Here is a 21,297-nt window from a genome sequence, read left to right on the forward strand (position 1 = left end):
CAACACATGGACAGCAACGTATGAGGTTTGCTTCTGTGTTAAAGTAGCATGTGAATTCTCCTTGTCAAACTGTACATGTTCCCATGTTCAAGCCATTCAAATGTAAGCTGAAGCTTCTGACCCAGTGGAGCGAGAGAATTTCTTCTTGAGAAAAGAGAATGCCCCACACAAAGATGGCGCCGAGACCAACAAGCATTATCGGAACTTGTCCGAAAATGCTGGAAATACTCAGCAAGAGCAGGAGGGCATCTATGTGGAGAGAGAGAGAGAGAGTTAATGTTCCAGGTCAATGACCTTTCCTCTGTTGTTTTCTGGAAAAAAAAGCTAAGCTTCCTCTGTCAGAGCCGACGGGTGTAAAGTTTGAACAAACTTTATTGATACGGACATTGGCTATGCTGGGGCTCATGGGAAGGGGGAGAGGAATCTTCTGGTGACATTTAAAGAGCGGACCCACTAAGTTGGGGGTCCTCAAAGGTAAGTAACACTGATTCAGTCGAAGCATTTACAGGTCGGCACTCATTGCCCTTCATAAATTAAACTTGAACAGGCAGCCGGCCCAACCCCTTGTGGTAAAATTAACGGAGTGGGAGTGGGGGTGGGGGAGGGGGGGGATTGTTGATATGGTAGCCGCCCGCCCTGTATCAGTGGGTCCTGAAATCAGACTTGATGAGGATCCCTCCTGTCACTGTTCTGTACACTTAGAGAGGCCTGAAGTTTATGCATAGCTGTTAGGAATAGGAGCTCGCAACCCGTTTGATCAACCTTATTTATTTTTCAGATCTGAGAGCACCACAACAGACCCGTTAAAACAAAATGATTACAAGTGTGCAGATGTGTGTCGGGGTGATGGAGTAGTGAGACACCAATGGAGTGTGAAAACCCACTTTTAGCCTAATTAGGAATGTTGGGGAAAAAGTCATAAGTTTTCACATTTCATGGTCTTTCTCTGTAACTACCTCCAGCCTTATAACAGTCCAAGAACTCTGCGTTCCTCTTATTCTGGCCACTTGTGTCTCTATTACACCCTTCATTCAACTGTTGGGGCTGTGCTTTCGACTGTTTAGGCTCCTCCTAAACCTCTCTGCCTTTCCATCTCTTTTTCCTCATTTAAGATCCTCATTAAAACACATCTTCGACCAACTGTCTCCTAATATCTCCTTATTTGGCTCAGCTTTTATTTTTATCCTTCTGTGAAGTATCTTTGGACACATTTTTCTATATGAAAGGCAATATATTATGTAAATTATTTTATCGTATTTTAGCTGAAGTGAATTATATTAAAGTCAATCAATATGTGGAACAACTTTAAACTAATGATACTAAAGCAAAATACCATGGATATTAGAAATCTGAACTAAAAGACAGAAAATTCTGGAAACACTCAGCAGACCAGATGCATCTGTGTCCCAAGCTCCTGTTTTTTGGCCACTTGGTGGTGGAGAGGCAGGATGAACAAGTGAGAGGACTTTTTTCTGGGTCTGCTTTGGTGCGTTCCCAGGGTAGCCATCTACAGATCCAGGTTGGATATAACCCCTGGAGGGAGTTTCTCTGGCTGCATGCTCCCTTCCATGACTTTGTCTGCACCAGAATATCCTTGAAGAAGTAGCTTGCGGTGTCCATGCTGGTTCTTTGCCAAAGCAACTTAGCTAGTCCCATTGCTCTGCCCTTTTCTCATAGCCCTATAACATTTTTCCCTTCAGATCCTTATCCCAATTCCCTTTGTGAAAGCCACTGTTGAATCTGCCTCCAACACATTCTCAAGCAGTGCATTCCAGATCCTAAACATTTGCTGTGTGAAAAGATTTTTCTCCTTCATTTTTCCTTTGGTTCTTCTGCAAATCACTTTAAATTTAATTTCCTCTGGTTCTCAGCCCTTTCGCCAGTGAAATCAGTTTCTCTCTATCTAATCTATCTACTCTGTCTAGATCCATCATTACTTTGAACAATCTATCAAATCTCCTCTCAGCCTTCCCTGCTCAAAGATGAACAACCACAGCTTCTCCAATCTTTACTTGCAATTGAAATTCCTCAGCTCTGGAACTATTGTTGTAAATAGTTTCCGCACTCTGTCTAAAGCCTTCACATCCTTCCTAAAGTACAGTGTTATAATTGGATGCAAGCTCCAGTTGAGGTCAAACCAGTGTTTTATCATGTCATGTCTTTAATAAGGAGCAGTGAATAATGCAAATAATATCTAAAGGGAGCACTTTCTTAAATTTTTTGAGAGTTGATGACCCTGGGGCAAGCCGATGTCTCCTTACAGGATATAAAGAAAAGATATCTGTGGAGAGAAGTACAGAATTAGTATTTCAAGTTGATGACCTATCATCAGAACTAGTCTACTGAGTTTTTTTTTGCATTTGTCATTTTTATTTTAAATTTTTTGATACCTTGGATATCGCTGAATTGAGCTAGTAATGAATTAATTGATTGCTCGCCTTAATAGTATTTTTCTCATTGACTATTTTTTTTCCCCTGGCAGTTAGACTATTATGTAAATTAAGACTCTATAAATTTGAATTTATTACTGTAATTAGTCTTTAGCAGCAAGAGATCCCCCAGTGAAATTTGAAAGATAAGGAGTGTACATGAGGTATAGTTGGCAATTTTTAAGTACCAATACCCATGACAATGACAACATCCTGGAGGAGGGTAACCAAGAGCAAACAAGGGGAAATGAAATGCAGAAAAAGAGAGGATAAGACCACTTAAGATTGAAGAGGACAATTTACCTGTGACTCATGAAGGTAAAGAAGAGACACTAAATGTATATTTTGCATCAGTTTTTACAAATGATAGTGAAAGTGAGAATGAAGATTTACTAAGAAAGAATATGGGAAAAATGTTCAAGTTACTGTAGAAAAGTAATTGGTTCTGAACAAATTAGCAGATCTAAAGGTGAGTAAGTTACTGTACCGTGATGGCAAGCAACTAGTTGGTGAGGTGATAGCAGATGATGTGAAAATTTTTCATTTCTCCCTTAGATAAGCAAATTGTGCGGAGACTGGGGGCATAACTAATATAACGCCCCTATTCAAAAGGGAGAAAATAATAAACTTGGCAACTATAGATTAGCTTGCCTAATGTTGGTTGTAGACAAACTCTTAATTCATCTGCTGAATTAAAGAAATCTTAGCATTTAGTGATAGATGAGATAATCAAGGACAACAAGCATGGAAATATTAAAGGCATTTTGTGCTTGATGATGTTACTAGTCTGTGAAAAAGTGACTAATTGGATAGATAAAGAATGACAAGCTTGGTGCAAAAAAACAGCTATATGATATGAGAGGAAATGGAGCTGTATAGATAGAATTGTTTTTAAATTCATTCTCAGTTTTTGGGCATCATTAGCGAGGCCAGCATTTATTGCCCATCTCTAGTTCCCCTTAAAAGAATGGTGGTGAGCTGTTTTCTTGAACCTACTGTTCTTCAAATAGTGTCACTAATGTTCACCTGAATCACTGGAATAAATAGGCAGAACCTTAGCTCAATACGCAAAACGCCAGGTAAATTACTTAGACCTGATAAGTGGATTTAAAAACACAAGAGAAATGGCTCAGGAGAATTGGCAATCTTTCTGATAATACACTTCAGCAATCTTTCATTACTGGACATCAACCTAGAATGTGTGCTCTCAGGACCTGGAGTGGTGCTTGATTTCACAACCTCCTGACTCAGAAGTGAGAGTTCCACCAAATGAGCTAATGGCTGCTAATTTGGCAAATATTGTATTGTCTGTACGGCATTCCTCGAACTGTTTTAATAAACTGATCAAATCATGTGGGCTTGGCTGACCTCCTGTAATTCAATATTGTACCAACAGATGGAGTAACAGATTGTACCAACTGAATTGAGCAGGAATGGCTGCAGTAGGGAACCCAACCACTGAAGCTGAACCTTCCGGAGGTGGAAATGAGAATCATTCCTCCTTTACTGAAATTCCATATATCAAGGTGGAGCCACATGCAGATATTCATGCAGAAGGTGGTCCTTCCCACAATGTTGCCATGGGAATGAAATTTGTCCTTCCCAATAGATTTGATATGAATGTCTGCTCTCGATTTGTGAAATCTCTGAATGAAGAAGAGAGTAAAAACATTCAAGATCAGGTGAACTCTGACCTAGAAGTCGCCTCTGTGTTATTTAAAGGTAAGTAATATACAAACATTTCAGTCGGGCTCAAGAACAGCAGCACCAACTAGGAAGAAAGGCCTGTGCTCACTGACCTACGTTGTCTCCCAGTTAAGCAATGCTTCAATTTTAAAATTCCATTCCTTGTTTTCAAATCCATTTATGACCTGGCCCCTCTCTAATCTCCTCCAGCCCTACAACCCTCTGAGATATCTGTGCTCCTCCAATTCTGACCTCTTGAGCACCCCCAATTTTAATCATTCCACACTGGTGGCTATGTTTTCTGTTGCCCAGATCCTAAGCTCTGGACCTCCCTAAACCTCTCCACTGCTCTACCTTGCTTAATGAGGTAAGATTAGAAAAACTAAATTTCTACAGTTTGGAGAGAAGACATTTACGGTGAGGGTCTCATCAAAACTATTGCATATTCTAGATGGACTAAACCAGAATGTTCGTGGTAGGACATGTTAGTTTATGTTAGTGAATTATAATTTTAAAATAGATACTAGGAAGAATTTTACACGACTGGTGAATATTTGGAATAATACATCAGGCAGCGTGTTAGACGTGAAATTATTTGAGGCTTTGAACATAATGGATGAATAGGAACATAATAACATGAGTGGCTTATTTGGCCAAAGGAAGCTATTCTTCCATTTTATTAGCCATGGCAGCTCACAGGTCACTGTCATTTCTCTGGCTACCTTAATACAATTGTTTTCAAAGTAAGTATCTACCTCCCTGTTAAACACCTCAATTGATTCTGTATCAGTGGCCTTTTTGTAAGTACATTCAACATTCTAAAAATTCTTTATGTGAATGCACTATTTTCAGAATTTATTTTTAACCACCTTATTCTGATTTCCCCCATTAGAAGGAATAGTTGTCATATCTGCCAATTCCATTCATTATTTTGAACACCTCAGTCAGACCACCTTCATCAGGTTGTGTGATGGCTGTGGCTCAGTTTCCCTCAGTGGCCCTTTTGCCTCTTGAGTCATATGGTTGTGGATTCAATTCCCACTTCAGGACCTGAGCACAAATATCAAAGCTGACACTCTAGTGCGGTACTGAGGAAGTGCTGCACTGTCGGAGGTCCTGTCTGTTGGGTGAGGTGTTAAACTGAGGCCCCGTCTGACTGTTCAGGTGGATGGAAAAGATCCCATTGGCACTATTTAGAAGAAATGTAGGGGAGTTATCCCCGGTATCCTAGCCAATGTTTATCCCTCGACCAACATCGCAAAACAAATTAGCTGGTCATTATCACATTGCGGATTGTGAGAGCTTGCTATGTGCAATTAGCATTATCTACATTACAATAGTGACTACCCTTCAGAAGTACTTTATTGGCTGTAAAGTGCTTTGGGACATCCTGCGATGAAAAGCATAAAATAAACATAAGTTTCTTTTTCTCTCTCTCGTTTTCTCTCTTTCTTGTTTTGCTCATCTATAGGGAATACAACTCTAGTTTAATGGTTGCCTCATCATAGTCAAGTCCCTTTAGCCTAGGTATCATCCTGGCTGATGAACAAAAATTAATGTATATTTAGGGCGGGATTTTCCAGTCCCGCCTGCCACGGGAATTGTCGCGGGTGGGACAGAAAATTTGATGGACCAGCAGAAGTCCATTGACTCCAGACAGGAATTTCCCACAGGACCATAAAATCCCACCCTTAGTGTCTTTCATGACCTTGGGTCACCTCAGTGTGCACTGAATACCTTTTGAAGCGTGGACACTGTTCCACAAACAAATGCTGCAATCAATTGGCACAGGTTATCTTATTGAATTGCAGTGACTAAAATTCAATATGATCTTCTGCACAACGTCTTAACAGTATTGTGTGTAACTACAGGAGTGGCTCCTTGTATTCTGTGACTTTTGGTAAGACCAGCACTCCATCCATCTTTTAATTATCCTTTGCATCGGCAAGTCTGAATCTCTAATGCTGTTGTTCACTCTCCACCTTTAGTGCCCTTCATTTCTATTGTAGTCCCAGTCTAATGACTCGTTAAATTGCATCTTTCTATCAATCTGTCCACTTAGTTAAGCTATAGCCTTTTTCAATTTTCTACTTGTCATTATTCAGTATATATTTGTAGCATCATCTATAAACTCAAATACACTCTTCCTATTCCCAAACTCTGAATACTGGCAGTAAGCTAGGAGAGATGGGGTACTAAAATGGCAAGCTTCAGTGGACTGGATGATATTTTGGAAAAGATTTTAACTCACTCAAAATAGTTTCACTTACACAGAGTTAAAATTATCTTCCTTAAATTTTCTTACATTGTGTGGGCAGGGCAAAGGGGGTATGTTGTTAACATTATTCTGTGGCCTGGTCACTAACTTAAAGGAAGAGGCACAGAGATGAGCAACAATTTAAAGCAAAAGAACTAACATTATGATTATTTAGGAAGACCACTTTACAATTGCAATTTGCTAGGAATCATGAAAGTTAGTGTGTGAACAGGAGTGTCAGTTTTTTCATAAATAATTCCAGTTTTCAGGTGTTGATTTACTTATGTTATTTGCAGCTGAGTGCAACATACACACCTCTGCTTCTCCTGGAATTCAAGTAAGACACGTCTACACGCCATCAGTTACCAAGCATTTCTCACCCATTAAACAGTCGACAACCCTTACCAACAAACATCGTGGAAATGAAATCTCTGCTGCACCCTTACTCTTGCACTGTAAGTTTTGTGCAAACATAATTGATTTGCATGCAAATGACCTTGGATTTAATAAGTACTACTAAAATAATCTTTAATAATACAGACAGCTTATTACATGAGTGAATGCAGACTAGATAACTCACCAGTGCCAAAATCCACATTGATTGTTGTTTTACAAGAGAATGGACCAAATTCTTTTATGGGGCGTTTTCACCTTCCCTGCATTTTTTAATGAATATATCATATTTCCTTTCTCATATTTGTCTTTTTCATCAGCTGAGGAAGTGGTCAAACTGTTCCTAGGCTCCAAAAAGTGCTATCTGTACTATTTGCCAGGATGTGCATGCAGTGGATGAAGTGACAGGCTCCACAGTGGAATAGGAAAAATTGGGTGAAAAAAACAAAATGGAGAGGGGGGAAGTCATTTTGGTTAGTGGTAGATCTTAAGGAAAATACTGCTCTAATGAAGCTTGCTCCTGATGTTAAGTATATGGAATACATCACATCAGCTGAATAGTTTATAGATTTCTATTGTGCACTAATTTCTTAATGTATTTTTATAGCTTTGTCTGTACATCAACTGGCAGCACAAGGGGAATTAATTTATTTGGCAAGCCGTATAGAGCAAGGTAAGCTCTTAACAGTTTGTGTTGTTATGTTAAATGACTTGCACCAGTGAGTTACAGAAATTGTAAAAAGACCTTGATGCCAATTGAGTTTGTAACATAACTATAGACTGGAGTGAATGCCTTTATTTTATTAAATTTCTAGACAATCTGCTAAACATGCAAGATGAGCAAGGCTTTACTCCACTGATGTGGGCAGCAGCTCATGGACAGATTGCAGTTGTGGAGTTTCTGCTACAGAATGTAAGGAATTTAGCTCTGTTCTTTATGTAATAGCTTTAATAAATATGAAGAATATATTATAAAATTATTAGAACAGAGGAAATGTGACAAGCTAGGTGGATTTACGTTGCTTTGTATGTGATGAGTGGAATAGACAAGGAAGGTGTATTTTATTGTGGGCTGTGAGTTGCTTAATTTTCTGATGGTGGAGCTGATGATCTGGATTCTAAAACATGAGAATTGTGGTTTGAAAGTCCCAGCCTATGGGCTCTAACCAATATTCCACTGCACTAATGGATTATCATTTCAGACTCCTCGTTGAAGTCCCATTAATGTAGTGTATTGCGCCAGTGTAAGATTGTGATTTGTTGTGAATCTGCCCTACAACATTTAGAATTTGGGGTTTATTTTTGTTTCTTTTTCATTTTCTGTTCTTTCCTGAAGATGCTGTCTCAAGTATGATTTAATGGCGGTTAGCTTTCTATATGTGAGCTTAAACAATGAGTGTCAGAGGATGATTCAACCCACCCCTTTTAGGACAAGTGAGAGACTTTTTTTTCCCCTTTAAATTGCTCCCAAGCAGCTGAGAAAGACTTGGACCTGAACCTATCTCAAGAATTGTGTCAAAATTGCATCTCTACTAAGATGAATGAACTCAGCTGGGAATTTAATGATCTTTATGAAATTGTATTATATTGGGCAACATATTTATCTACAAGGCATCGAGGAGCAACTGGATTTATGTTAGTAATGGTGCTTTTTTACCTCTCTTGACCCAACTGAGTACAGGCATTTGCTAAATATTCAATTAGGCAGTGAAAAGAAGAGTAGACTGCCAAGTTCAACAAAATTCAGCGATGTGGAATAGAATCACATGCAAAGAATGTCCTTGTTTTTAATCCTTCTTTGAGATGTGGGTGTCTTGGCAGGCTGGCATTTATTACCCATCTATAGTTATCCTTGAGATGGGGTGGGCCTTCATAAAGCACTGTAGTCCATGTGGTAAAGAAACTCCCAAGTGCTGTTAGGTAGAGTTCAGGGTTCAGTTCCAGCAATGATGAAGAATGGTGTAAGACGTCCAAGTTAAGATGGCATATAAGTTGAGGTGGCGGTGCTCCCAAACTCCTGATGCCCTTGCCCATCTAGATGGTAGAGGTTGTGGTTTTGCGAGGCACTGCTGAAGAAGCCTTGGTGATTTAGTGCAGTACATTCTGTAGATACTACACACTGTAGCCGCAGTACTTTTGTGGAGGGAGTTTTTTTTTTAAGCCAGTGGATGGGATACTCATCAACCATCTTATGTTGGAGGACAAGTCAATTGATGGAATACATTGAAGAAATACTGCAGAACTGTCCTGGGGCTAATATGATTGGCCTCCAACAACCACTTTCCTTTATGACTTTATGCCAGGTATGACTCCAGCCACTGGGGAGATTCCCCCCATCCTTGCCTGATCCCTATTGACTGGTTTTACTAGGGCTGCTGGATGCCACACTAGATTCAATGACCTCTTAATATCACTCCTTCCATCACTTTGCTGATGAATTAAAGTAGGGTGATGGTGCAGCAAATAGCCGGTTGAATTTGTTCGTGCTTTTGTTAACTGGACACTCTTGGACAATTTTACACTTCATCAGGCGAATGCCAATGTTGTAGATGTCGTGAAACAATTTGGTTAGGGGCTTGGCTAGTTCCAGGTGGTAGCACTCTCATTTCTGAGTCAGCAGGTTCCAGGGTCAAACCCCACTCCAAGTCTTGAACACACAAATCAGTGCAATACTGAGGTGCTGCACTGCTGGAGGTGCCATCTTTCAGATGAGAAGTTAAACTGAGGCCCTGTCTACCCTTCCAGGTGGATGCAAAAGATCCAGTGGCAATATTTCAAAAAAGATCGGGGGATAATGTGCAGTGACCTGCTAATTTTTGTCCCTCAATTAGCATCATAAAAACAGATTATCTAGTCGTCATCATTACACCCCGGTTTTGGAGCTTGCCATGTACAAGTTGGCTGCCATGTTTCCTACATTACAACATTGACTACACGTCTAAAATTTTTCATTAATGATAATGTGCTTTGAGATGTTTGGTCATGAAAGGTGCTATATAAATGCAAGTCTGTCTTTCATTCCTTCTTTCTGGAGCATAAGTCTTCAGGACTACAGCCTGGAAGTTGTTAGGCCCCATAGCCTTTGCTGTGACTTGTGAACTCAGCCATTTCTTGACATCACATTGCATATCCCTTTGAATGTGCCATCTTAGTTTTCCTAATCTACTAAAATAGCTGAATCTTGCAACTGTAATCTATACAAACTGTTTTTATACATTGTAAATAATTACTCCTATTTTGTTAATTTATGATTTCATCCTTATAAAATGAATATTGTGTGTTATTTTGACACAAGGCAATCTATTAGTGCAGATTTTACTTTCATACTTTAGAAGTTAAACTGCAATTTGTGTATTTCTTTTTGAAAGGGAGGTGATCCACATCGTTTAGCAAATGGGAGGGAGAGTGCACTGTCACTGGCCAGCAGTAAAGGCTACTCGAACATTGTAAACATGCTGCTTGACTACGGATGTGATGTGAATGAATATGACTGGGTAAGTAACATTGAGAACATATCGGCCAATATTTTTCTTTTTTAAATAGAAATAATATTTTAAGCAAAATTACAAGAGCAAATTCAGTGGAAGGTAAAATCTTCAGCTGGGAGCAATTAATGTTGAATTTATAGTCATTTATCAAATATACCCTTCCAGCTCCTCTCTATCTGTTCATTCAAACCATATGTTCTGATGACATAATTGAGAAATTTGGAAGCAGTTACTGAGCCTGACAACCTAATGTAGCTGAAGTAGTATCAGTAGGGGTGGTCATTAACCTCATATTTCAGCAGTTTTTCATTTAGGATGTACATACTAATTAAGTTTTCCCACATTGCCAAGTTTAATATCTCTTAAGGATTTGTGGATACAATATATTCATTAATCAATCCCAAGTATTCAGATAACATAAATTTTGAGACAAAGATTAAGGTAAAATAGAATTTTCATTTTTAAATGATGAGATTATTAAATGCTACTGATTTATGAGAAAATTGACTTGATGTAGTAGCTATATCTATGATTTTTCCGTACAATTATATTTTCTGAGATAATTTATTATTATAATTTTGTCTAATGCAACCAAATCATTTAAAATATCTTTTGTACTCCAAAGTAGAATACATGATGATGATATACAATATCTAAATAATGTATGATTGATTAATTGCTGTCATCTGAGGTCTTGCACACGCTAGATTACTCAGCACCTGTCTCCCAAGCATTCAATAGCTGTTTTGAAAAAGCTGGAAAATATAGTTCCAAATAGAAAATGCCATATTAGCAGCTTTGTGTTTTTAAATAGCAATTGTAGTCATTGTCATTTTATAAATTACACTAAGCTGCTTGAATTTCAGACGGTTTATTATTGCGATTTCATGTAAAAGTCACGATGCTACAATATCGTAGTGCATTTTTGAATATATATGTGAAACTGGTCGGAAGTTTGTACCTGGGAAACCAGGAGTAATAGAAATGAGCAAGAAATCTAACTAAAAAGTGAATCTTAATGGTCTATCATGATGATCTAGGAAGTGTGATTGTATTTTAAATTTATTATGGGGTTTGAAGAGTAAGGTATAGCAGTTGTATGAATGTTACACTCTTTATTTAATGACAAAATGGAAAACAGATAAAGAGTGGATGATGATGAAAAAGCCTGGTATACAACACTGAACTTGAGTATTTGTAACATCAAGGTGTAAGCTAACACATAAGCTGCCCTCTGCTGGGCCTTTGATCAAGTTGAACGTAGACATCTGTCCTACAGCTAATAAGACAACTAATAAAATTCAGGCTGTCAGCTGCTGGAAGGCAATATCTGGAGAGCATGAATGAGAACATATGGTCACATAGCCAGAGCTTGGTACCTACCATGATTTGGGTTAAAGAATTGCACAGTTAATCCTAGAGATCAGCTTTTCCCAGCTGATGGAATCATTGTATAATGGGTAATGTTTCAACCACATTGTGGTGAGGAGGATGGTGGCAAAGAATTCACATGTTTAGTAGTTCTGCTACTCACCGTATGGCTCATGAGGAGCTCCTAAAACCTGCTGACCACTTAGGAAGGGGCTTAGAAAATGCTGGGCAGTTGTCTAATAACCAGTTATTGTTTTTGAGGGATGTGGAAAGAATCAGGAGAGTCCAAGGTGCTTTAAGAAAAATTATTCTCTGTACTTGCATGTCACTGGCCAGGCCAACATATCTTTCCCATTCTTAGTTGCCCTGAGAAGCTGGTGGTTGGTCTTCTTGAACTACTGCATTTATCAAGTGAATGGCTTGCTAGGCCATATTGAGAGGACAGTTAAGAGAAAATTCTGATGAAAGGTCATCAACAAAAATGTTAACTCTGGTTCTCTCTCTTACATGCTGAGAATTTTCAGTATTTTCTATTTTTATTCCAGGTTTTCAGCATCCACAGTATTTTGCTTTTATAAGAGAAAACAATTTAATCTGGGACCGGAGCTATATAAAGGCCAGATCAAGTGAAAACAGCAGGTTTTCTTTCCTTCAGGACATTAGTTGAACCAGTTGAATTTTTACAACAATCCGACGGCTCCATGGTCACTTATACCAAGTATTCACACTGACCTGTTCCATTTATGAGAAATTAGTGTGATCAATGTTTTGATTATTAAATTTAGGCGAAGTATTTGGTGGAATCTATTTTGAAACATTTACTGCTCTGTTTCTGTTTGTAGAATGGAGGAACTCCTTTACTTTATGCTGTACATGGAAATCATGTGAAATGTGTGGAGACTCTGTTGGGTGAGCTAATACAACGTCTGATAATGTGACTTTTAAACTGTATCCCAAGAAATCATTTTAATATTCCAGTATGAAACACAGGCTTTGGCTATTAAATTTACACAATGTTGCAATTTTAAAAAAAACATTTGAACATAAATGTTTTCTTTTTTAATCAGTCGAGTGAACCTTCTCTGAACTGCTTTTAATGCAATTATATCCTTTAAGTAATTTGTGATTTTGTCTTTCATCATGAGATGCTGACAATGCGCTGCAGACAGCAAAGATGAAAATTGTTGATTTCTTGATAGCTGTAAGTCGTTCATGCTTTGCAGCCATACAAGGTGCTAAGAACACAGGCCTCACAAGCCAGCATCTTAGTCCTAAGGGTCGGTTTGTTGCTTTTCCATGCACATTTCGTGAGTTGGCCAAAGATGGCAGCTGCTTTCCCTATGCATGTGTTGAATTCTGCGTCAAGAGTCAGACTGTCTGTCACCGTGGACCCAAGATAGCAGAATTTGCTCCATTCTTCAGCCTGAAACTGTTGGAAGTGGTGCCATCAAAATGTATAATAATGTGCATGTTGGAATCAAAAGAGCAGATGAGACCAATGAACTTTGGTAGTTAGCCAATTTTCTTCAAAATCTTGCAGCGTCCTGCTCTGCTAATGGTGTCAAATGCTTTCATGAGCTTCTACAAATGCTTCTCTTGTAGCTGACAAATGGGGATGATCATATCCGCTATAGATCTTCCAGTGTGGAAACTACGCTTCTGGATATATTTGGTCTTCAAGTAGATGGAGCCCTTTCAGCATGACCCTAGCAAAGGAATTACCAATGATGCTGAGGAGTGAGATGTCCCTCTAGTTGTTGCAGTCTCCATTTTCACCTTTGTGTTTGTGTATCTTGATAATATTTGGGTCATGCATGCTCTGTCATTGTCATAGAGTCATGGAGGTCTACAGCACAGAAAAAGGTCTTTTGGCTCATTGAATCTGCGCCGGTCAAACATGTACGTAACTATTCTAATCCTATTAAAACTATTCAAATCATTTTCCAGTACTAAGCCCATAGCCTTGTATGCCATGGCATCACAAGTGCACATCCAAATACTTCTTAAATGTTATGAAGGTTTCTACCTCTACCACCCTTCCAGGCAGTGAGTTCCAGAGTCCCACTACCGGCTGAGTGAAAAAATTCTTCCTCACATCCCCTGTAAACCTCCTGCCCCTTACCTTAAATCAATGCCCCCTGGTTATTGATTCCTCCACCAAGGGGAAAAGTTCCTTCCTGTCTACCCTATCTATGTCCCTCATAATTTTATACACCTCAGTCATGACCCCCTCAATCTCCTCTGCTCCAAGGAAAATAACCCCAGTCTATCCAATCTCACCTCATAACTAAAACTCTCCAGCCAAGGCAACATCCTAGTAAATCTCCTCTGCACTCTCTCTAGTGCAATCACATCTGTCCGATAATGCGGATTCCAGAACTGCATGCAATACTCTAGCTGTAGCCTAACCAGCGTTTTAAACAGTTATACAGTTCCTGCCCTCCAACAGAGAAGGAAGAAATCATGATGATGTGGCAGTGGATGGGACTTACCGTGCTTTGACAGTTTGGCTGGAATTCCATTCCTGCTGGGTGCCCTTCTGTTTGCTAAGCAATCAGTGGCCTTTTCAAGCTCATTTGATGGGGATTCTTCACCTAACTCAAGCATTACAGAAAACTACTGGAAAGTATCAAGCGCAGATTGGGAGGGGGGTTTATGCCTGTCTCACGGGCGTACAGCCTACAGTAGTGTTCAATCCAGCGGGACATGTGTTTGTTTCTGTTGGTGAGCATTTTACCATCTGCCAGTTTCAGGGGGGAAACTTTGGTAATGGTAGGACCAAGCATCTTCTTGATCCCATCACACTTACCACGTATATTTCCATTGTCACAGGCAGTTTGGATTTCTTGATATAGGTTGATCCCGTGTTTATTTGCGCAGTGTCTGCCTGTCTTTTGCAAAACTGCCTTGGCTACTTTCAAGTCATGCAGCATTCTAGTTATTGGATTTTCATTGTACATCAGATAGCCTTTGCTTTTTGCTTCAGTAACAGAAGTCACCTCTGCTGATTAGGTCGCAAACCAATCTTTGTTGCAGGTTCCACCTGCACCAAATGTTTCTGCTGCTGTGTTATAGATGATTGAACGCTGTGACTTACAAGCTTCATCAGTATCAACATTGGCATTTCCTGGTAAGCCTTTAGCAGGTGGCAATTGCTTGAGTGCCAATGCCAGTTGCAGGTATTTAGCATCATTTCTTGTACCAGGGATGTTGATGAGTGACAGGTCATTGTGTTTGCAGCTGTGAAATTTTTGGGGTTGCACTTTTGCTCTGCTGCTGACAAGAGAGTAGTCAAGTGTCACAATCTGTGCTGTGGTAGGTGCGGTTATGGAGAAAGCTGGGCAGATTGTGTCTTCTGGTGATAACCATGTCAAGTTGGTGCCAATGGTCAGACCTAGGATGACTGCGGGATACGATACGTTGTGGCCGAAGTTTACCTTGAAAGAAAGCATTGGCGATGCAGAGTTCATTCTGGGCACAGAGTTCAAGAAGTTGTTATTGATCTTGCGCACCCCATGATCACGAAGGCTTGTTGATCATGAATCTTTGTCCAGTACAACACATGCATTGAAACTGCCTAGAATGGACCAACTTCGCCATTGGAAATGTGCTTCAAAACAAGGAGACTTGGCTGTGCAAAGTTCCCTTAATTTCTGATCCACATCATACATTGTCTGCATCAAAGCAAAGTGCCTCCACAGTTAGGTTGCCATGCCTGCATAAATATCTACTAAAGCATTTAAATACTATACAAAATACAGTAGTCCATTCATGAGTGCTGCCTCTTTTGATTATTATATAAAATGCTTGTCATGAAAGCTTGAGTCAGTGACTTGCCAAGTTTTCCCTAAATTTATTAAATTCACAGGCGAGGTTTCACTGCACCACCTTTCCTGCATTATTCAGAGCTGGGAAGAAAAGTACAGTGAGTTGAATCAATCAGGTGTACTGATTATACTAGTAATCAGTTTTGAGGAAATGTAGCTCCATGTCCTGTCAAGCATTTGAGGATCTTTGTTCATCAATGCCAGGGATTTGCTGCTTTCAAACAACGCCTAACCTCAGTCTCACTGCCCAAACACTTCACCCCATCCTCCAACCAGAATATCATCTAATATATCTAGTGCAAAAATACTGGATATTTAGCAGAGAGCTACAGGTAGTGATTCAGACTTCATTTTCCGTTGATGAGCAATCCTTTAGAACACATCTGCTGTCCATATAACGCATCATGTAAATAAAAACTATTCCAGTAACCAAGTTAAAGGTCTAAAAATGCAACATCTCACAAATGAAGATGTTGTTTGATCTGACAAGTTCTTGCTCTTTTTACAGAATATGGCGCTGACCCAACTGTTGAAACGGATTCAGGATTCAATGCTATGGATATGGCTGTAGGGTTAGGTTTTAAAAATGGTAATTACTAAGTTTGATTTTATCGTGTTTGATTTTTATCAATGCATTTTTATTTAAATTTAGTCTTTATTTAAATAAATTACATCACTTTTTGATGCAATTCTCTTTTTTAAAAAATAACTTCAATATCCCTTTTACAAAAAATAATTCTTGACTCAAACTTTATGGGATATTTTAATCCCTTCTCCATCCAGGTAGCTTGACACCTTTGTATCCAACAGGGCAGCTACACAACATGTTTCCAGGTCAGGGTCAGTCCCTTGTGGTCAGCTGCAGGTAACATCAAGAAAGGTTTAGGGAGGTGATTTTATTTTTGCCCTCCAATTTCTCTCCCATGCCAGAGATGCCATAAACTTTATATGACACCTCCCCATATGATATGACTCAACTCAGGAACTAAGTTGAACAGGACTCGAATCTGTGCCTTTGACTCCTCTAAATGTTAGTCAGCACACAATGCTGGTCCATCTTCAGTTCAAACATTTTTCGTTTACGTTACACATGTTTCACCTACTGGTGGGGCTACTTCTGTATGATACGCTACAAGAAATACTGCCCTTTACTGCTGTCATTAGTACACAGACTTCAGTATGGCAGTGGAATAAATAACTAGGTGGTCTATTGAGTCATTCGGTCAAATTTGGGTCTGTAGCCACGTATTTTTTAAGCTTCTTAATGGTGCACGTCAACATGAATAAAATTTAAAATGCTAGTCCCAAAATGACTTTAATTTGGCAGTGTAATTTAGTATTACAGAACCCAATTCCACTAGATTTCTATGCGTTTCTGACATGTTCCATGATGGTCACACTAGAAGGGGCAGCAGTGGTGGAGTGATGTTAAGTATCCTAAGTTCCTCCGTTGCCCCCAAAGAATTCTATGCTTGTATTAAGCAAGCATGCAGTCCATGTGAGTGCTAAATCCCAATGGAGATGGGACCCAACCAGGACCAGCGTCCCTAGGTGAACTTGTACTTTGTTACCCTTTTAGCTTAAGTATATAGTAGTATTAGGGAAAGTTTCAGAAATAAAGCTGCAATTTCATAAGTTTTAACGATTTAAATAGAAAGTGATATAAGTCATAAAAAATGAGAACTGAATGACAAAATAAACATTAAATTAAAACACTAAAATAAATAACAATGAAAATCTTTGTTCACCAAGATATTTTAAGCCATTGCATTCATGGTAGACAGGTTGGCCAGGAAGATAGCCTGCCTTCTCTCATGGTCGATTGCAAATATGTTTTTCTGAGTTTCAACTTTGAGAAGGCACACTTGCTGCTTGCTATCAATACACGCACACTTAACAGGATCCTGAGTGCTACCTATGTTTTGGGAACTTTCTTTGGAAACTTGAAATTTGTTCTTCTTGAGCAGCTCTACAGTCTGTTGAAAACAGACTTTGGAGATAGCCAAGTTCTCTGCAGAGGTCGATGCTGTTAATATCAAGCCTTCTTGACCACAGCATCCTGGGCAATGAACTGCATCACCCACCGGTAAGGCCAACCCTGGGCCCAGCAGTTGTTTAAAAGTCAATTTCAATGTGGCAGTCAATCGCAGAACTGGACAAGCAGCAACTGCAAGGCGGATTGTTTAAAAAAAACACTCCACTCAATGCAGCGACAAGATGTCCCTTGGACATTTTTGGTCCTCAGAAGGTGATCATCCCGAAAGCACCATAATATCATGGGTGCCCACCTGCTTTATATTAATGAATCCATCTCCAGAATTTGGGATGGAGTCAAATGCTAAGGTAGACTAGTGGGTGGCAGGTGAAATCCCACACGATCACATTTCCAATAGCCTAGCAGCCTGCCAAGAATTTTGGGGATGATTTATTTAGTATCTTCAGGAAAAATAACCTGAACTAAGAAATTTATTTGAGCCATTTAGTTTATTTATAAACTGCCGGGTGTAAAATTGACCCTTTCAATAACTTCTGCAGAAAAGTTGATTTGCCACTTTGCTACTTGCAGTAACTATCTTGCTAGTAACATCATCAAGAGGAACTTCACATGCCTAATTATTACTCTAAAATGTTTTGTTTTGTGTCATTCCTTTCTTGCCGGTAAAAATGGTAAAGTAGACAACTATATCGCAGTTCAAAGTCTTGTGTCCCTGCTTCTTCATTCATTCTTGTTCATGAAAGCAGTGTTGCACTTTTGTTTACCTTGAAATTGGAATTAATGCATTTTCTAATTCTAGAATTTTCCTCTCAGTTCAACAGGTTATTGAAGCTCATTTGCTGAAGTTGCTATTGAAGATTAGGGAATGATTGTCTGACACCTCTGGCAATCACAGAAGAATAAATTACCTGAACCATTGCATACTTCCTTGAGGGAGTGCTCCAAAACGTTTGTTTTTGACAATATATCAATCAACATACTGATTGTTGTGATTTATGCATGGTGGAAGAAAGAAAAGATTATTCCTGATCCAGGTTTGCTTATGATGTAGACTCGCTGCTGGTGAACATGGTTAAAGGCTTGCTTTATAATACATTTATTTAATATACCAACATCATTGGATTTGAAAATGGGGCACTATGTTACCCAAATGCCATAAAGGAGCCCATCTGTTCAGGTACAGAAGGATTAGCTAGACACCAAGGTTACTTGATTGGAAAAGGGGATTATACTTTCTACAGAAGAAGGAATTCCCTTCATCCTGTCTGCTTTATTAATGTGTAGGAATCTTATTGAATGATCATCAAATTAAGTAAGCCCACTATGGATGTTTGGAGTTTAGAAGACCTCTAAACTCATTTTCAGGCAAGAACAGCATTTGGAATGACTATCCCCGTGTCCCCTTTCGGGTTGGGGGTGAGGTGTAGTGGGACTCCGTAAATGGGATTCCTTTAGGTTTGAGATGGCTCCAAACAGAGAAGCCTGAGAATGGAAATTTGGAACTAATTCGTCCATCAGTGTCAGACTGGTAACCTGATACCTGAACCAAGCAAGCCTACAATATTAACCAGTCCGTTTTGCTTACTGGCATAGACCTATAACAGTGGGAGAGGGTGGAAGCTGGCATTTTTCAACACTGCTCCAGAGAATCCTGTGAGCCAGTACCCTAACGTATTGGATGGTCCTGGCTGGTCAAGCAGTGAGAGGTTTACCAATTTATCATGCTGGTAGGCTCCATAGCCATAACTGGAAGAATTCTAGTTCCCAATGACTGGCCTATTCATCCAAATTCCATTAGGAAGTCAGGTTGGCTGGTCAATCAATAACAGTCGCCAGGGGTACTATGCATTTGGATATCTCAAAGCTTTCACTCCACCAGTCAACGTCAAAGGTATCTGGAAAGGGTGTACCCCTATGAGGATGGTTCCCATTCTGGCTGAACAGAAATTCTACTTGACTTAGAAATTTTTGAACATGGAGGTTCTGATCATTTCAGCCACCTGACTGACCCCAGAAATAGAAGGATTTTGAATTTTGTTTCAATTTTCAAAATTGTTATCATAACTTCTCATTATTGCTCTCCTAAGGAGCATGCAGTCGTCTAAAATTGGAAAAGGGTCAGTTCCTGGTCACATTGTTGTGAGTTTTTTTTAAAGAATCGAGTGTTCTTCCCAAAGTAGGCCATATCCATTTGACCTGAGAGCAATCCTGCTAGCTTACCTGGTTTACTGAGCAATTTGATTACTTAGCATTCACTCTGGAGTTAAGAAGGATTTAGCAGCTATGTTGTTTATATTGGGGGAATTCTAGGATGGAATGTGTATGGAAGTTGTGCTCATCTGTATTTCAAACTTAGATTACAATGGTATCATTTCACACCAGGTCCAGTAAAATTTCACATCAGACTATTCTGTTGCCTTTTGTGTATTGTTATTGAAGAGTTGCAGATTTGTTCCATTCTGTAATTGACTCAAACTGATAATGACATAAAGAGAGTATGTTTGAAAGTTGGCATTTTGTGCACATCTTATTTCATAGCATTATGTACTTAGAGGTCGCTTACTGGTATTGTAATCTGTATTAAACTCCTAAAGAGTTTTTAAATTGAAATTAAGAACATTTTTAGTTCTGAGCTTTCTGAATGAAGAGTCAATACAATGAGGAATACTCATACAATCAAAGATCGCTGATCATTCTGTTTAAGATAGAACATATATACTGTACTGCCTTTCAATCTAGCATCACCACACAACTTGCTGATTGGCACATGCTTGCTGATGTTGTCGGTGGCTCCTTCTGTTATCAACTACTATCATACCATTCTCACATGGCCTATTTTTGATTCCTCCATCTCTCCCAACTACCATTCTATCTTCAATTTCCCTTCCCACCTCAGGTTTCCAAACTTAAAAAAGAAAGACTTATATTATATAGTGTCACGACCACTGGACATCTCAAATTGCTTTGCAGCCAATTAAATACTTTTGAGATATAGTCACAGTGATAATGTAGGAAACCCAGCAGCCAATTTGCGTACAGCAAGCTCTCAAAAACAGCATGGTGATAATGACCAGATAATCTATTCTTGTGATATTGATTGAGGGGTAAATTTGGCCAGGACATGGAGATAACTCCCCTGCTCTTTTTTGAAATAATGCCATGGAATATTTTACATCCACCTTGGCAGGCAGAAGGGGCTTCAGTTTAATGTCTCACCTGAAAAATGGCACCTCTGACCGTGCAGTACTTCCCGAGTATCTGCCTAGATTGCTATGCTTAAGTCCTGGAGTGGGGCTTGAACTCAACTTTCTGACTCAGAGTTGGGAGCGAGACCAACTGAGCCACAGCTTGACACACAGCATGTAATTGTCATTCAGCTATATTCGAATCTCTTATCAATTGCTGTTCAAATCTCTTCAGTCCGCCCATCACACAGACTGCTGACGTCAGATTCCTTAATGCCACAGATGCAGGACAATAATGGAGTTATGTTGGTGACTCCTGTCACACTTATGTAAGGAAGCTGATGCAGAAAAGAAAGTAATTAAGGATGAAACCTTGAGTCACACCCAAGGTGACCATGGGAGGTGAGGCTATTTGAGGGAAATGTGCAGGGTGTACTGAGGAGTGAAACTAAATTAGGGCAGCCCGACATAGTGGACCGCATTTTGTTACTCCCATGATACATTATGCCTTCTTTTTCTCTCCGAGATGTTTGACACTATCATCACTCATTCTCTTTAATCATCCATTTTTGAGGTCCATTTTGTTGGGTTGCCCAAATTTAATTTCGCTCCCCAGTACACCCCTGAGTGTGTTCAGCATAAATCCCCTGAGGCATAATAGCAAA

The 21,297-nt window shown here is 39.4% G+C and overlaps 1 protein-coding gene across 1 annotated transcript; it reads left to right on the forward strand.

Moving 5' to 3' along the window:
• The first annotated feature begins 335 nt into the window (after positions 1-335).
• Positions 336-19,954, forward strand: ankra2 (ankyrin repeat, family A (RFXANK-like), 2). The gene is made up of 9 exons (XM_078563942.1): positions 336-474; positions 3,826-4,151; positions 6,669-6,827; positions 7,373-7,438; positions 7,581-7,678; positions 10,134-10,259; positions 12,467-12,533; positions 15,960-16,040; positions 18,261-19,954. Exons 2-9 carry the CDS (start codon positions 3,863-3,865, stop codon positions 18,314-18,316), a joined length of 942 nt encoding a protein of 313 aa, XP_078420068.1. The 5' UTR covers positions 336-474; positions 3,826-3,862; the 3' UTR covers positions 18,317-19,954.
• Positions 19,955-21,297: the final 1,343 nt, after the last annotated feature.

Source organism: Cetorhinus maximus, chromosome 2, assembly GCF_964194155.1.
Source record: "Cetorhinus maximus chromosome 2, sCetMax3.hap1.1, whole genome shotgun sequence".
Lineage (NCBI taxonomy): Eukaryota > Metazoa > Chordata > Chondrichthyes > Lamniformes > Cetorhinidae > Cetorhinus > Cetorhinus maximus.

What these genes read in the sequence shown, in the direction of transcription:
- ankra2 (XM_078563942.1), top strand. Translation starts at nt 3,863, where the DNA reads ATGGCTGCAGTAGGGAACCCAACCACTGAAGCTGAACCTTCCGGAGGT. An exon ending in CGCCTCTGTGTTATTTAAAG is followed by an intron (nt 4,152 to 6,668) that starts GTAAGTAATATA and finishes TGTTATTTGCAG; the next exon opens with CTGAGTGCAACATACACACC. An exon ending in GGCAAGCCGTATAGAGCAAG is followed by an intron (nt 7,439 to 7,580) that starts GTAAGCTCTTAA and finishes TTAAATTTCTAG; the next exon opens with ACAATCTGCTAAACATGCAA.